The sequence below is a fragment of the Bubalus kerabau genome, chromosome 17, assembly GCF_029407905.1.
Source record: "Bubalus kerabau isolate K-KA32 ecotype Philippines breed swamp buffalo chromosome 17, PCC_UOA_SB_1v2, whole genome shotgun sequence".
Taxonomy (NCBI): domain Eukaryota; kingdom Metazoa; phylum Chordata; class Mammalia; order Artiodactyla; family Bovidae; genus Bubalus; species Bubalus kerabau.
In genome coordinates, this window is record NC_073640.1 from 11,612,804 (window position 1) to 11,630,580 (window position 17,777).

Here is a 17,777-nt window from a genome sequence, read left to right on the forward strand (position 1 = left end):
TTACAAAATGGAATGCTAATATTACATACTATGTCAGTGTAGAAATAATAATACAGTTTACCCAACTGGGGAAGGGAAAGGGAGAGATGCTATAGCATGCCAGTGTCCTCAACGTAAGTGGCACAGAGAGAGTCAATAGGTATTATTTAAAGATGATAAATCAGCTAACAGACTAAAAGGTTCTCTAAGAGATAGAAGGATAATCATCAAACAAGCCAAAACCTGACTGGCAGAAGGCACTTTATGCGTCACTTGTCCCAGAAAATCAGTAGATAGAAGGCAAATATAAAGCTCTCAAGGCACAAATCTCTACTTACTAATAAGCCACAGGGATGTCCTGTGTAGCAGCGTAAGGAGTGTGGTAATACTGTACTTACTTCGGGACGATGGTTACTGGAGTCACTGTGGTAATTTCATAGCGCAGGCAGATGTCGAATCACCGTGCAGCACGCTGGAAACTAATGTTACATGGTACGTCTACTATGTCTCCATTTAAGAAAGAGCTTTCAAGTCAACTAGGGCTATGCAGTGAATCCCTAAGATAGAGGGTTCAAGGGAACCTGTAAGATTCAGAATGGCCGGTTGGGGTACTATTCTCTGTGATTTTAAGGGAAACACACTGCATAGATGATTTTGGAAAGCCGTTAACAATGGTTCCTTCTGTAATACGAGGTATGAGTGGGTGGTATGAGACGTTAATTTCTGCTGTCTATTCAGTTCTACTACTCTATCAAAACAAGCCAAACAACCAACCTTTAAGATGTGTTGCCTTAGACATTACTCACTGGGGAGGGATGGGGGGAATACAGCCCCATCTTAACCCTCTCCCTCAATAAAAAGAAACATTTAAATGACTGGCAGACACAGGTCCTCACTACAAATAGGGAATGGCTTTTAGGGGAGGATGATCAACAGGGAAAACTGCCAAGGGACGGAAAGACTTCTTCCCACTGGAAATCTTTAAAAACACTTGCTCGTCCCAAGCTTTGTACAGGGCTGAGTGAAGAAGATGGACATGGGGATTCATCGCTCCTTTGCGTCTTTTGGGCTCAAGAATATTTAAGGGACTGAAACCACAGCTGTAGAGGGTCTGAATTCAGTGTGCGGTGCTCTGTGGGCTTTAATTCTTCCGAGTCACCTGCATTTCTAGAGGGCAGGTTTTTTCAACTTCATTTCTCCAGCTGGACCTGGCAGTCAGGGCTGTGTTCTGCAGCCCCACTCCCCAACCATCAGGTGGGGGGTGGAGGGGGGAACCTCTGGGCCCCAGAAAGGAAGTCAGCCCCCCAGCATGGGGCCCTGACCTCTCTGGTCCATGCACTGGGCACGTGATCCCTGGGTACTGCAAGAGAAGCAGAGATCTGACGTGAACTGGTTTGTTTTTCCGACCTGCAGGATTTAGATCTGTTCCTCTGAAGAACGGCTACAGCGAAGACATTGAGCTGGCATCCCTCCTGGTTTTCTGTGAGATGCGGCCAGTCCTGGTGAGTGGAGAAACTCCAGTGGGTGCTCGCAGAGCCACGTCTGCAGCGGGGGCGAGGTGGAGACGACCACTGAGTGTGGCTGAAGGACTTGGAACACATTTGAGAATCATCTAGCCAAACGCGCCACACCGTAAAAGGAGGGTTCCTTTTAGCTACAGATTTCCTCTGAGGTCCTCGGGTTTTCCTTCCAGTAGCCTGTCTTCTTGCAGGGTGCTGGGCGGGTCTGTGAATAGGGTTGTGTTGTTGGAAAGAGGAAAGCTCTTTGGAAGTTCCATGCTTTCATTTCAGCCAGAGCTGGGCAAGACAATGCTCTTCTGGGTAAACTTGCCCTTCCGCGTGCTTTCCTCCACCTGGTACTCTGGTACTTCCTTCCAGAGTTCTGCAAGTGTCCCATGGAGTCTTTTTATGGCTTGTCCTGCGGAAGGAAATTCACAGGCGTCAGCTTCCCATAGGGAGTGGCACTCCCATTGTGGTTCTTTTTGCTCTTGGTGGAGCCTGCCTTCTTGGTTCTTTTGGTTTGTTGAGGTCTTGAAGATACAATCTCTATGCTGATGAACCAGTTTGGGTTGGTTTGGTGGAAAGGGCTTGGCCTATTTGAACTATGAAAGAGGATGAGATAAGGTTGGTTGGACAAAAGGTTAAGAACGTAACACTAAGCAGTGGGTAGTTCAGGTTTTGGGTTTGATGGTGTGTGTTGTCATTCTGGGGGCTTCCCCGGTAGCTCAGTGGTAAAGAATGCGCCTGCAGTGCAGGAGATGCGGGTTTGATCCTTGGGTCGGGACGATCCCCTGGAGGAGGGCATGGCACCCCACTCCGGTAATCTTGCCTGGAGAATCTCATGGTGAGAGGAGCCTGGTGGGATCACAAAGAGTCGGACACGCCTGAGTGACTGAGCGCATACACACACGAATGGTGATTCTGGAGCCTCGGAATTTTCCCGATGGCCGCTCCTATAAAACGAAACCCACAAGGGCCCACGTGTGGCCACTACAGTCTCACAGGACCCTTCCATTCCCTTCCCACAAAACTCAGGATGGGCCAGGTGAGTCTGCGGCCACCCCAGTTCTCCTGGGGTAACCTGGTCAGTGTTTCTACCTCGTTTTATCACACTTTTGGTTTTTTTTTTAAACAAATTGCAGAGTTGTGACAGGTCTGTTGGCACCGTTTTTCCAGCGGCGTTTGCTCTCTCTCCGTGTCTGGGTCACGCTTTGATGATTCTCTTATTTCACAGTCCCCTTTACTGTTGTACTTGTTACGGTGATGAGTGACCTTGGCTGTTAACCACTGATACTGTGCCTTGCTCAGATGACAGTTAGCATTTTTTTCTTTTTTAGCAGTGTAGTCTTTTCAATGAAGGTAAGTATATATTTTTTAAAGACATAATTAATGGGCTATATAGTATGGTGGGAAGGTGACTCTTGTATGTACTGGGAAACCAGAAAGTGTGTGTGACTCGCTTTATTGCGGCGGTCTCCCAGGTGCGCCTGCGGAGCTGAGCAGGTCCAGTGGGGGGGGGACGGCAGGGGCGGGGTGCCTGTGAACAGCCAGAGCCGCCGCCCACACGGCGAAACCTCAGAGAGAACGCCAGGCTTTCTGCGTACCTGTTTGCCTTCCGTTCAGTTTTTACAACCTTGAGAGTTTTCCACTTCAAAGCATTTTAGAAGTATCAAGACGAAAGAGGATGACAAATACAAAGCACAGTAGGGAGGGGCCAGAGAACCTCAGTGACAGTTTGTTGGTATAAAATAAGCTCATGATGATGAAATTGTCTGAAAAGGATAAAGGGATGGATAATGGAAGGTTTTCCGTTTTGAAACAAATTTTAAGTGTTAGTGTTTTAGACTCTGTCAAAGTAAATGTACTGTTTATATGAAAATTATAGTTTTCACTTGAGCCTTAAACTATGGATCAAAAAAAAAAAATCACCTTTCATGATTCTAAGTGATAGAAATGCTTGGACAGGAAAGTTTTCAAGTCCTTCCTTTCCTGGTGGTCCTTGTTGAGCATTTGTGTGCACCCTGCTCTGCAAAGCTGTCATAAACAATCTGGAAGCATTGTAAAGAATTTAAATGCTAGGCATCGCTGGCAGCAGGTAAAATTAGTATATTTAAAAGAAAGTGTGTGTATTCAGGTTTGACCCTTGGTGAGGGAAGCTTCTGTTGTGGAGGTCCCTGAGAGGGGAGCAGGGGGGAGAAGGGGCGTTGTGTGGGGTTCCCAGGGAAAAGCTGTCTGAGAAGGTGCGGGTTTCATCGCTGCTGCGGGTTCCCGAGCTTTTAACTCCATGTGTCACCTGGTTGTAAGGCACTCATGGGCACCACTGGCTGTCTCTGCCCACACTGACGAGGGGTGCGTTTGGGAGACCTGGGCGTTCTGGGTGCCCAAGGACAAGAAAGCTTTGTCTGAGCAAATGATTGATCCAGCAGAGCTGAGATGGAGTTTACTCATGAAACATTGGCTGAGGTAGAGAGTTTAAAGCCCCAGAAAACTGTCAGTAAGCACACTGAGCCCTTTTCTGAAGAAGCCATTTAAATGTCACAATCACTTATCAAGTCTGTTACTCTGTTAGCTATATGCATGGTTTACAAAAAGTATTTCTGACACCATTTTATTACCTCTGATGTTTAATTTGACAAATAGGGAAAGGAAGAAAGGGGGACGTTGGGAAAGCTGCACACCACCTGCACATCACTACTGTTGGCATTCTGGTGTCCTTCCTTTGGCCGTTTTTTTCCACATGATATTTTCATAGTTGGATTCATATAATATGTATGAATATGTGCCCTTCTTCCACTTCACAAATGATGCTAATAAATTTTCCATGTTACTATGATTGTCAAAGCTATTAAATCCCTATTTCATCGGGTAGAAGTCCTTAATTCACTTAGCCTTTCTCCCACTGATGGACAGGTACATTGTTCTGTACTTTTCTTTTTTACTTTATAAATAATGAAGATCTTCGTATATCATTGATTAAAAATTATTTCCTGAGGCTAGCTCTTTGTAATGGAATAACAGCTCAAAGAGCGGGGGCGGGGAAAAGACCATATATTTTTGGATCCATGTCAACTTGTTCTCTGGAATAGTTTCTTTTCAGTTGTATGATCTCCAATCCTGCTGTTAATTGAAAAGGGCCTCTTACACTCAAGTGAGCTAAACGTGTGAGATTCGGAAGCATGGGCATGAGACAGCATGGAATCTTGAACAGTGACCCTAATCATCATCCATGGGCAAGATGTCCGTAGCTAGAGGGTGTGCTTGAGAAAACTGGCCACCCCGGGACCTTTCAGGATGGATCCCCGGGTGGACTGGGTGGAGCAAAGGTACAGGGGTGGGGTGGCCTTGTTGGAAAGACCAGGATCTGTGCTTCCCGCTGAGGCTCAGCTGGAGCAGATGTGTGGATTCACACGTAGCCCTTGGAGAAGTGCTAACGGGGTGCACACTCCTGGAGGATGGGCAGGGGGTGCTGCACTCTGGACACATCAAGGCAATAGAGACAGATCTGTGGACATGCGAGGCTTCAGACACAGTGTGCGTCCCGCTCAGGAGAGAGCCTGATTTCATGATAGTCTAGAACCGAAAATAATCAAATGTATCAGCAACACCCAGGAATTAAAATACAGGCATCCTAAAAGGTTTTAACATTTATGCCTGTGAGGTCAGTAGGCAGAGAAGGCATCCTGCCAGGGACAGTTAATTCTGATACTGTGATGTACAAAGGAAATGTTAAGAAACTGAAAGCAACCATTATAAGAATTGAAAAGCAAAGGAGGAGAAAAAAAAAATAGAAACTTGACCAAGAGAGTAAAAATTATACAAAACGATGAAAGAAATTAAAGAAAAATATAATAATTAAAATGGAATGGATATAACATCTTTGATTAGGTGAATGGCCTGGATTCTATTAGAGAAGAAGCAAAGAAATGGAGCAGTGTGATATTTAAAAGAAGTAAGTCTAAAAAAAGGTTACCACCCCCCCCCGGCCAAAAAACAAACAAACAAACAACAGGAATGAAGAGTTACTGGGAAAAACTGTGAAGAAAAAGTTAATGCCAAAGTAGAATTTAAGGGAGAAAGTGCTAAAGAGCATCAAGAGGGACAATATATAAGGACAGAATGTTTCCAAAAAGGATGCAAAAGTCATAGATGTTTAATTAGAAACCATCATCACTGTGTTAAACATGGAAAACTAAAGCTCATATAATAAAAGAGTTCACCTGACTCAAAACATCTTTCAGAATTTGGATGTCTAGTATATAAAAGAAATCACCAAGGACAGATGATCAAACTAATGGCTAACAAGCTGGATTTAAGAGGTACACACGTAGGTCCTACACGGGGGTAATGTACGTTGTTTTCTTCTGTTTCTCAAACTTGACTGAGTTCTTGGCCACAAAGCCTGAATAAATTATAACCTGATAAAGTTGGAAAGATAATAAGATGGAAATAAGAGGGTCAAAATATTCCCTATTTGAAAATAAGGAATTCTGAGATGAAGTAAATCAAGTAGATTACCCAAAAGTAGTAAAACATTTTATGCCGTAAGTATGTTTAGGAAAGTCCTTGCCTTGAAACTGCATAGAGACTGAATATTTAAAATAAAAGAGTAAAGATAAGTCAACTGAATGAAACAAATGCCGATTCATTGAAAAGATCGATTAAATAAACCCTTTGCCTGCTTAATAAAAAGGAACAAGGGAAGGGCAAAAACATACAAGAGTAAATATTGAAAAGGAGACTGAGCCCAAAGAGTAAGACAAATAAGTTTGAAAACCTAGGGCAAATGGGTGACTGCCTTGAAGAATGGGCTAAAATTGTGTCAAGAAGCAGTAGAAACCTTGGCTACAAAGTCCTATAGAAAATGCCTGAGGGTAATAAAGCACCTATCAGGTAGTGGATGGTGTTAGAGCTCTATTCAGTCTGGGTTTAAATAACACAATTCCAATTTTAATCTGCTGAAGTCAACAGAAAACCAGAAGTGCTGCCGTTAGCTTGTCTTGAAGTTGTAGAACTTTCATATCAAAACTGGAAATAGTACGCCGCCTCCTCCACCCATAGATCAATGCCAGTTATGAATACAGACTAAAATTCTAAAAAAATTAGTAGTTTCCAGCTATTTACTGGAAGAACAATATATTACAAGTAAAGAATGCAAAGATGATAATGCAAGGATGGTTTATCACTAGCATAGATAGCAACAGAGCAAAATAATATTTAGATACAACAAATGTAACCAATTAAAAGAAACAATATAAAGTGTGGTAAAGAGATAATATTTTCTGCTCACAAACTATGGCTATATAGTTTTTAAAAAGGACCCCAATTTTAAGGAGACTTGTTTCTTTGTTGTGTATTTATTAAGTCACTGTATTCTAGTAATAACAGTTGGAAAAATGGGATGGGAGGTAGGGACAGCTAGGAAACATCACTCATGATACTGACAAAGACTGTCACATGGCAGAAGGAATTTAAATAAGAAAAGTATAGGGCCTATGGGGGAAAAGCATGAAATCTTACTGGAAGACATAACCCAACCTGATAAGCAGAAACATATACCAACCCTTCCAAAATTAATGTTTGTTTGATGGAAATCACCAGTTTCAGTATAAACTCAAAATACACACACACACAGGTATAGAGAAATGAACACGTTTGCATTAGTAACTATACGTATGTGCATACATACCCAAGCTCTAGAACAACTGACACCCCAGTAGTAACGAGCACATCCAAGCACCCACATCTTCCTTTCTAAATGTCATTCTCCAGTAAAAGAAATCAGAGCTCCATAGACAATGGTTACTCTGAAAGCTGGGACAGACAGAATATGAGCCTGGATTATACTGAAATTTCAGTGAGTTAAGAAGAGATCAAGAAAGGATGGTGACACATGAAAACCTCTCAGAGACCAAAGCTGGGACCATTTGAGTAGCAAAGTAATGATGCTAGATTGTAACCCACGGACGTGTGAGTATTTAACAATGAGAGACATACAGCTAAAAATAAAAGCAAGCACCCAACCAAAAAATGGGCAGATCTAAGTAGACATTTCTCCAGGGAAGACATACAGGTGACCAAGACACATGAAAAGATGCTCAACGTCACTAGAGAAATGCAAATCGAAACCACAAAGATGCAAATCACACCAGTCAGAATGGCCAGCATCAGAAAGTCTACAAATAGTAAATGCTGGAGACGACGTGAAGGAAAGGAAACCTCCTGTATTGCTGGTGGGAGTGTAAACTGGTGCAGCAACTATAGAGAACAGTACGGAGCTTCCTCAAGAACTTTAAAAATAGTTACCATATGATCCTGCAATCCCACTCCTAGCCATGTATCCAGACAAAACTCTTAATTCAAAAAGATGCATTCACCCTTATCATATAGCAGCACTATTTACAATAGTTAAGACATGGAAGCAAATGAAATGTCCATGGACAGATGGATAAAGACCATGTAGTATACACACACACACACACACACACACACACACACACACATGCAGCAGAATATTCAGGTCATTTCAGTTGCTCAGTCGTATCTGAATCTTTGCGACCCATGGACTGCAGCACGCCAGGGCTCCCTGTCCATCACCAACTCCCGGTGCTTGCTCAAACTCATGTCCATTGAGTCGGTGATGCCATCCAACCATCTCATCCTCTTGTCCCCTTCTCCTCCCGCCTTCAATCTTTCCCAGCATCAGGGTCTTTTCCAACGAGTCAGTTTTTTGCATCAGGTGGCCAAAGTATTGGAGTTTCAGCTTCAGCATCAGTTCTTCCAATGACTCAGCCATAAAAAAAAAATGAAATAATGCCATTTGTAGCAACATGGATAGACCTGGAGATGAGCATACTAAGTGAAGTCAATCAGAAAGAGACAAATACCACACGATATCACTTACATGTGGAATCTAAAATATGGCACAAGTGATCCTAAGAAACAGAAAAAGAACAGACTCGTGGTAGCCAAGGTGCAAAGGAGGGAGAGACGGAGTCTGGGGTAGTAGATGCAAATTATTTCATGCAGGATGGATAAACAGCAAGGTCCTACTGTACAGCAAAGGGAACTGAATTCAATATCCTGGGATAAACCATGCTGGAAAAGAATATGGAAAAGAACACATGAGTCTCTTCCTATGAACATTGTAAATCAACTATACTTCCATTAAGAATAAAAAAAATAAACACTGAAAAAAAATTCATGCAAGATGAGAGAAACAGAAAATCACCATGGGACCACAGCTGTCCAGATCTATCAACGGATGCTAAAGTTCAGCTTTGAGAGGAACAGGTTGTTTACATAAAGTGCCTCGAACTAAGAAATTTAATTGGAAAGAAAAACAGGCTGCACAGTGGATGAACCCAGCAGACACCATCCTAACCCAGAATGATCAGGGTCACCAGCAATGATGTGTGACATCACATGCCTCCCGAGAAGGCACCTCACTTCTGCGCCATGCGGGCCTCAAATCACGAGAAAAACCCAGACAAACCCTTGAAATGCAGCATGTGCTACAAAGCGAGTGACCGGCAGTCTTCCAAAGGGTCGAGGTCATGGACAGTGGAAGGTGGATGGGGCCCTGAGGAAAAGTCAGAGACGGGAGGACTGGGAGCCACTGCAGCGGCGTGCTGTGGGGCCTGGACTGGGTCGTGGACCAGAAAAAGGACAGGGTGGGAGAGCCAGTGAAAACCTCAGAGACTCTGTGCTTTAGTAACTCGTATGCTCCAATGCTGATTTCTTAGTTTTGACCGTTGTACTGAGGTTGTTCGTACAGGATGGTAACCCTGGGGACCCGGGTGGTGCAGGGTACGGAAACTGCTGAACTGTCATGGCAACTTTTCTGTAAGTTTAGAATGTCAACAGAAAAAGGTTAAAAGGTAAAAGCACTAGTAGGGGTGAAAACAAGCAGAAACAACCCACAGGTAGAGAATTCCATGAAGATTCTGTCACAGGCCAGAGAAGGCTTATTAATAACGAGTTCTCCAAGATTTCAAGGATTTTTAAACTCTAAATTCACACACACACACACAATCTATCTAAAACAAGGGGTAAAAGAAGATGGAAGGGTTCAAAGTGGGAATAATAATAAAACTGCAATGTAAACATAAATTGATATAACCTCAATGGATTTATCTCCATGGGGGAAGATAAGAGAATGTGTGCAGAAAATAGCTAAATCGTTCTCTCCGAAGATAATCCCTAAAACCTGGAGAACCAAGAACTTGCAGTGTAAGCGTGTTGTTTTTGTTTCTGTTAGAACTGTGGAGTTAATCACTAAAAAACAACTGCTGACCTTGGGGAGCAGGGATCAAGGGGCAGGCGGTGGTGCCCAGAGGTCAGCTGGGTTTTTTTTTTTTTGGTAATAATCCTAGTAGCTCTTAGTGGCTCTTTAAACTCTGCGTATATGTAATTAATAAAAACTGAAAATGCAGAACATGAGTACATGATATACTGATGAGGAACATATGACTTATTCGAGGACACTGGCTGTGAAGGTGACGAGAGGGGTGGGTCAGGAGCTGGGGTGGGTGAAGGGAGCGCTTCTGAAGATGTGCTTGTGCTGCTGATGGAGATGACGTAGTGGAGAAGGGAAGCAGGGCAGAGAAAGGGCGTGTCTGCTTGCTTAAGAGAAGGAGAAAGGAATTTCATAATGAAACACAGTAGGCTTGATTGTTTAACGAGCGTCTGTGCTGTGCGTGTCACCGTTCTCTTTAGGGCACTCTCACTGGCACTCACTGATGTTTTGGGTCAGGTTTTCTTGTGCTGGCTTCATAAAAATTCCTTGGAAGCCTTTTTTCCCAGGGCGATGGCACCTTCTGAATAGACCTGGAGGTAACTGCTACCTACATACAACACACATTAAGACACAGAAGCTTTCCGGGCCTGGCAGAGGGCAGAGGGCAGAGGGCAGAGGGCAGTGTGCAGCCTGAGGGAGGGAGGAGCTTGCCATTCCAGGCGAACCTGCACGGGAGCGTCTCAGCACTCAAGGAGAATAACGCTGACACAGCCAGCAAGCACAGAAGCTAGGGAACTGACTCCAGTGACTCTGAAAATAACTGAAAACAAATACTTTGTAAAAAGAGAACCCAGTGGATACATACATTCAAAAAACTTAATCAAAAACATGTAGGAATGAAATGACCAGTTAAGAAATCCCTGCAGCCTGTTGTATATACAGCACAGGGAACTCTGCTCAATGTTATGTGGCAGCCTGGACGGGAGCGGGGTTTGGGGGAGAACGGATGCATGTATTAATATATGTACGGCCGAGTCCCTTCGCTGTTCACCTGAATCGACCACAACATTGTTCATCAGCTAGACCCCAATACAAAATAAAAAGGTTCAAGTTTGGGGGAAAAAAGAAATCCTGGAACATACAAATTGAAAAATCCTGGGTTGGGGGGAATCTTTAAAACTTAGTAAGTGGGAAATTCCAGAATGGGTACCTTTAAGGGAAACAATAAATGTAAAGATTGTGTTTGGGGAATTTGCTTTAATACAGCAAAACAAGAAAAGTATATTAAAAGGGGAAAAAATAGGGTAAAATGAGAGGCTCCAACATAAAATACTTGAAATATTCAGGGTGGAGAATTTTCTAGCACTGAAGAGAAAAACATCCTCCAATAGAAACACAGCAGTGTGGAAAGGAGAAAAGACAGATCCCTGCAAGGACTGGCACGGAGCAGCAGTGCCTCCATGAGCAGCAGCAGCAGCCTAAGGGCTGAGGGGACACCTTCGCAAGGCCGGAGACACAGCTGTGGTCGGGGATTCTACATCCAGCAGCTTCCATTCAAGAGTGGGGGGAAAATGAAGGTATTTTCAGATAAAAAAGACTCGATTTACTACTAATAAACTTTGCTAAAAGAATGACCATAGTAAAAAAAAAACAAAAACAAAAAAAAGAATGACCATAGTAAGGAAGAAGGAATGCAGTGCAAACACTGGTGACCAAGATATATGTATGGCAAAATAGAATAACCATCGACTGAGAATACAATGGACTTGCCTGGGGGCTCAGACGGTAAAGCGTCTGTCTGCAATGTGGGAGACCTGGGTTCCATCCCTGGGTCAGGAAGATCCACTGGAGAAAACCCACTCCAGTACTCTTGACTGGAAAATCCCATGGACAGAGGAGCCTGGTAGGCTACAGTCCATGGGGTCGCAAAGAGTCGGACACGACTGAGCGACTTCACTTTCACTTTAGAATATAAAAACTTAAGTTTTTTGGAAATAACTCAGACTCCAAAGAAAGCCAGGAAGGAGTTGTCACAAAATTCTAAGAGGGAAGAGGGAGCCCTGATTGGGAGGGGCTCGCAGAGTGGATGACGCTCTACTTTTTGACTTGCTTGTGGCTGCACCGCTGTGTGCTTTAAGTTCCTCACTAAACTGCACATATGCTTTATTTACTTTCCTGGATGTTTGTTATATCACGTATATATGGACTACTAATGACTAAATTATGTAACATCTACAAATCCTTTGGGATTCAGAAACAGAGATTAAGGCCTCCAATTATATAAGCATTAGCAGAAAAGATGAATTTCTGACAAACAGATCACAAAAGTCATTACACATATGAAGTCACAAGAAGTTGTTTTCTGCCAGGTGGAGAGAAGCTGACAGGGGACCATTTGTAGCTGAGTGTTGCGACGTCAGCATGGCTCTTGCTTTGTTTCGGTTTAGTATTAGCAGGAAGGAAGATTGGTGTCTTTGAGGAAGAGTAGACACTTAGGCAAAGTCGTCCCTGACTCTCCTCAGTGCCTCACTCGCTGCGTTGCATCAGTTAAGGACTGTCCTTTTATCCTTACCCCTTGTGCAAAGACAATCACCATTTCATTCCACTGCACCTTTGCCAGTGGTCAGGATAACTTTCACCCTCGCTCTCCCCACCTCCAAAGTTAGAGTTCTGCCTGTTTGCTCGCGGGGATGCCCACAGCAGTCTGTTAGGTCGTTAACCTGGGAAAAATATTTCAGACCAATGTATGGTCAGAGTCCACTTGTTGTAGAAATCAGCATCAGCAGAAGCCCACCTGTGTATATCCACGCGCGCTTTGGAGGCACTGGAGTCTCTCACTTGGTCCACTGCATCGGTGTAACAGCACTAGACTGACCTCCTAAGTAGCTATCCCTTAGAGATCTTTTAAAAGCACCATTTTTTGCTTTGAATAAGATAGGCCCTGGCTCTTCTGGGAAGATCCCCGCAGATGATCAGGTCTGCCCTGTGCTCCCTGCAGTCTCCCCTCCAGGTGGCACATCCCCCATGGCTGTCGTCCCCTCTGTCCTCCAGGAGAGCGAAGAGGAGCTGTATTCCTCCTGCCGCCAGCTGCGGAGGCGGCAAGAAGAACTGAACAACCAGCTCTTTCTGTACGACACCCACCAGAACCTGCGCAGCGCCACCCGCGATGCCCTGGTCAGAGAATTCAACGTTAACGAGAACCAGCTGCAGCTGTACCAGGAGAAGTGCAACCGCAGGTGGGTCACAGCCTGCAGCCACTGTGAGGTCAGGCCTGGGCCAGGGCGGAGGGCAAGGCTCCCCCTTCAGAAAGCCTGAGCCCTGACCCCTCTTCTCTTGGCTCCATCAATTACTTATACTAAGAGCTCAAGCATCTGCACCTTCCCTGAGCTGAACTGTCCTCCTGAGCACGCCCAGGAAAGAGTGAAAATAAGCAATGACCACTACCGTTTAAGGAGCCCTTCTTGTCCTCCCAAGCCTGGGCTTGTCCAGGGTCCTAAATTAAAGCAGAATCCCCCCAACTTCCAACAAGGGGTGCTCTGAGTTGTGCTACAGACACATAAGGACAGACAGCCAGGTATGCCAGAGTCTTGCTCCACCAAAACTATCTCCAAGAAAATGTCAGTAGTGACCTCCCTGAACAGAGCATGGAGATGCCTTCTCCATGTTATTCTCATTTCATCTTGACGACACTGCACAGCAGCAGTGACCCCAGGACAAAGACCAGTGAGGATACAGATTTGTAGAGGTTTCTTGCCTGGGGTCCACTTCCCCAAGTCTGCCATGTATCCTTGAGTTCTAGACTAATGGATGACAGTGAAATCTGTTTTATTTCAGGTTAAGAGAGAAGAGAGTCAGCAACAGCAAGTTTTACTCATAGAAGCTGGGTCCGTGTGTAAGGGTGTCGTGTATGCGTGTGAGTTTGCATGGAGGAACGTGTGCTCTGTTCAGACCCTGGGAACGTGCTTACGTGTGAGGTCGTCACTCCTCCAGCCTGTCACTGAGATGACATATGTGGAGACCCAAGTGGCATGAGTTGGGGTAACCTTTTCATCTTGGACACTTTCTTAACTTACAGTCTCTAAAGAGGATCCCAAAATGTGCTCACATGAGGCCTCTCACGTTCCAAACTTCCCTGAATAAATGTAGTGAAACTCGATCAGTGACCTTCTGTGCACGAGCTGTAGAGTGAGCAGGATTCCTTCTCTGGCATCTAAAGACCCAGGTAACTGACTTCTACAGAAGACGAGCTGGGTCTGTAAGGAACTAACTCATTCAATTCTGAAAAGATCTGAACTGAAAGGCAAACGATCTCACGCTGAAGGCCTCGGACTTCACCAGGCCCGGAGAGGAGCCCCGGTCCTGCCCCAGCTCAGAGCACTTGAACTCCCTCTGGTGGCTGGACCTGCCTGCAGCCGCAAATGAGGGGTGGGGTGGGCCATTCATTAGGACAGGGACTTACTGGGTGAGTGGGGTCAAGGGTGGCAAGCTGGGAGCTCTCTGATTTACAAGCCTGTCCAAGAGCAGAGCCCCGTTAAGGACTGGCCAGCTTCTTACCCCCCTGGCCTGTCCACTCCCTGGTCTGCACAGCCACAGGGCCGCGGGCTCACTCACTACTCACATGGGGTGAGACAGGGCAGGCTCCCTGGGTGACCCCGTTTCCTGGAGCAGTGAGCTAAGCTTTAGGGAACGACAGAAAATCTCAGGTGCAGCCACCCCCAAAGGGGCAGACCCACTGAAGACAAGGTGATACTCGTCTACATCCTGGGATGCTGTTTACTGATTTGTACATGTGATGCTTTAGGAAGGCTTTTTCAAGGTGAGGACAGTAGTGGGCTGGGGGCGGGGTGGTCAGCAGAGGCACAACACAGAATGAACTGAGAACTGACTCAGGAGAAAAGCGGTTTACTTATGGGGAAAAAGTGATCGTGCTGGGAGGAACAAACTAGCAGTCAGCCTAGGGGCTTTACTTGGATGGAACTGGGTCCTAGAAACCCACTCCCCTTATGATCCTGAGTTTAGCGAGCCTGTATTATCTGAAGAGTCCATTAAAGACAGCCCTGCCCTGTGTGATCAGAAGACCCCCTCCTCCATTCCACACAAATTTACTGAGGACTTCCACCCAGCAAGCAGTAAAGTCAGGGGAGACCATGTGTTTAAAATGTTAAGGAAAAAATAGCCATTATCCTGGTCTCACGGAACCTCACCATGTGCTTCTAAAGAAATGCATTTTTCTCCCATGAAGCCAGGAGAACACACCCGAGAGCAGACTGACCAAGGTGGGGCTCTTAGTTATTCCCGAGTTGAAGCTCCTAGTTTATTTGGCATTGGCAACCGAGGGACAAGTATTCCCAGTGATAAAAATGTTCAAAGCACCTTTCAAGAACGCTCAGATGAAAAAGGCACTGAGCTGGGCGCTGCAGGGCAGCCACAGTGCGCAGTGTCCTGTTAGCTGTTGGCCAGGCAGCCGGTGGAGCCTCAGCTCAAGCTGCTTTTGGCTCCGTCATTTTCCCTACAAGCTCAGGTGTCGATGGCATTACCTATTTGCAGCCTGGGGTGTGTAAAGGACATAACACTTTCCCACTTCACTCCATTTAAAAGCTCAAAAGCTAAGATCTGGCTCCCCTTTCTGCTTAAAATGCATTTATCTGCTACTTTGTCAAAGGAATGATGAAGTAGCAGCATAGAAGACAGAAGGCTCAGCATCTGTTCAGCTGCTGTGTTGTAGAATCCACACCCAGCCACATCCTCGCAGAGCGGAGTGGAGCAGAGCAGCTGAGGCGGGTGCTGACATTCTCCACGATGCTGAGAAGAACCCTTGCCCCAAAAGATTGGCTCCTCCTCCCAGGTGCTACAGTGATGTCGATTCAGCATCACTGGGTATTTGCCTTGGTACCACCATTCTCCCCATGATAGGGTAACACATGAATCTGGTCAAGTTGGTGTTAGGAGTCTCTCCATGAGGATGCACAGAGAGAGAAAGAGGGGCACAGATGACATCGCTGCTCTTCCCCGAGTCTGCCTGGAAGCTACGTAACCTGAGTATAAATACCTAGCTGAGACTGTGCTTTCACAGCCAGGTAAAGAGCACAGCCAATTCAGATCAAGCAGAAGAGTGACAGGAACGCTGTGAAAGATGGCAGCAGCACTGATGGAGTCAGGCCACGACTGCCTGTGTGCACAACTGTCTTTATTCTACTGAGTAAGGGAAATGGTGAACATTAGTTGGAAAACGAAATAGATGAAGCTGGTTAGATCATTTGAGTTTGGGAAATTTAGGTTGGAGAAAGTTAATTTCTCTGCTGTAAACTTGGCTATCCTAACGTGCACACTGAAGAGGGGTTAGAATATCACATTTCCTAAGTTTGATCTGAGAACCCTTTTGCCGAGAGACATCTTACAGGACTAGTTACATAGGAACACATTTGAGGACCTGCTTCTTTATTAAAGACAGTGACATGATCTAATAATTTATATGCTTTACGATGTAGTTAGAGCTGAACTTAAGCCAAGGCCAGTGGTTTTTAAACTGGGCCAGCCTTACCCCTAGCAGTCTACCAGAGCTTTCTAAGGAGTCACAGACTCATTTTTTCAGGGGATCAATTTTCAGATCCTCAACTTCCTGTTGCACTCTATCCAAAGATTCATCAGTGTGAGAAAATGCCCTTTTCTCCCCTTACAGAAGGAAGTAGGTCTTCTCCCCACATTCAGTCTTACTCTAGAGCAGGACTCAAGATACAGTTGAGTATAGTGTCTGGAAAGTGCAAGCCTCTTAACAGGATACGGGTCCTCCTCCAGTGCTGGTGGTTTCCAGTTCCTTGCTTTCAATAAAACTGAAGGAATACCCAGATTTCTGAGTATCCTGAGATTACCCTGCTACCACTAACTCCTTCTGTTCTCATTTGTCTGTGTGAAAAAGGATCATTCGCATTTCCATTTGTAAAACTGAAAATGGAGAACAGAGTCGATACTGTACCATTACCATTCTACCAAAGATAATAGTAATCTACACAGAGAGTAAAGAACCAAAGTAGAAGCCTTCTTTGACTCATTATGTTGCCCGTGGAATTTTACTGTGTTTTGTTCTTTATTAAATGTGTACTCTGTTTATTAAACAAGCTGAGTTCAGAAGAAATTTAAAATATGTGGAGCCTTTTTAAATGATTGTGTAGGTAGGATGATGTGTAATTTTGTTACAGATATGTAACTAAACAATATATAAGCCAAGAATAATTAAGCTACAATTTTATAAAGTAGAATAAAAATATAAACTCAATGAGTAAAAAAAAAATGTGGCATTTCCTACCATTTTAAAAAATTCCCTTGTTTGTAGAACTTTTTGAAAGGATGGTAGTGTCTATCACCAATTGTATTTAGAACCTTTGGCTAAATTTAAAGGGAAATGGAAATATTTTACCGGAAGATGCAATATCTACCATGTACCGCACGCACCTTTGCAGCTATTCAGGATGAAATTATTAGACATCAGTGTAGAAATGTGTAAGGGGACCCTCGAGTTTTCCAAAGTCAGGAGGTTTCTGAGCATAACATTTTAAGAAGACTGATCCAGGGCCACTAAGGGTGAGTTTTATTTGGACTTAAGAAGGATGGTTAAAGGGGGCCTAGTTCTTTTAATTTCTAGACGTGTAGATGAACTTTCCATATAGGTGATATCCAGCTTTTTGGAGACAACCCTAAAAGCTTACCAACAGAAAGCTGATCATTAGATTAAGAACTATGCAGAATTATAAAACTGGCATTTGAAAACTACTCACTGATTTTGTGTTAGGCTTTTCATTCTCAAAATATTTTCTTCCTGAAGAACCAGTTCCATGGTGATCCTGTCTCAGAAATGTCCATACTTATTTCTCATTAGGCTTTAAAAAGCTGCACTTGTAAACGTGTGTTTATTATTAAAGCTTAATTTATTTTTTATATAAATAGTGTGTGCTTGTGTGTACACAGAATCATGTGAATGTATCACACAAATGTTGGCTGTTGTTAATGTGAGAATTAAATGGCTGTATCACAGTTTGAAAAAATAAAACTTTATCTCATTCAACAGA

General features: G+C 44.3%; 1 protein-coding gene across 1 annotated transcript in view; it reads left to right on the forward strand.

Moving 5' to 3' along the window:
* The window catches only part of PLCG2 (phospholipase C gamma 2), a 156,662-nt gene extending 138,885 nt beyond the window's left edge, over window positions 1-17,777 (forward strand). The window contains exons 32-34 of the mRNA XM_055551481.1: window positions 1,393-1,481; window positions 12,766-12,950; window positions 13,549-17,777. Of these exons, the coding sequence (XP_055407456.1) occupies window positions 1,393-1,481; window positions 12,766-12,950; window positions 13,549-13,591 (317 nt within the window). The 3' untranslated portion in view covers window positions 13,592-17,777. The remainder of the gene's footprint in view (window positions 1-1,392; window positions 1,482-12,765; window positions 12,951-13,548) is intronic.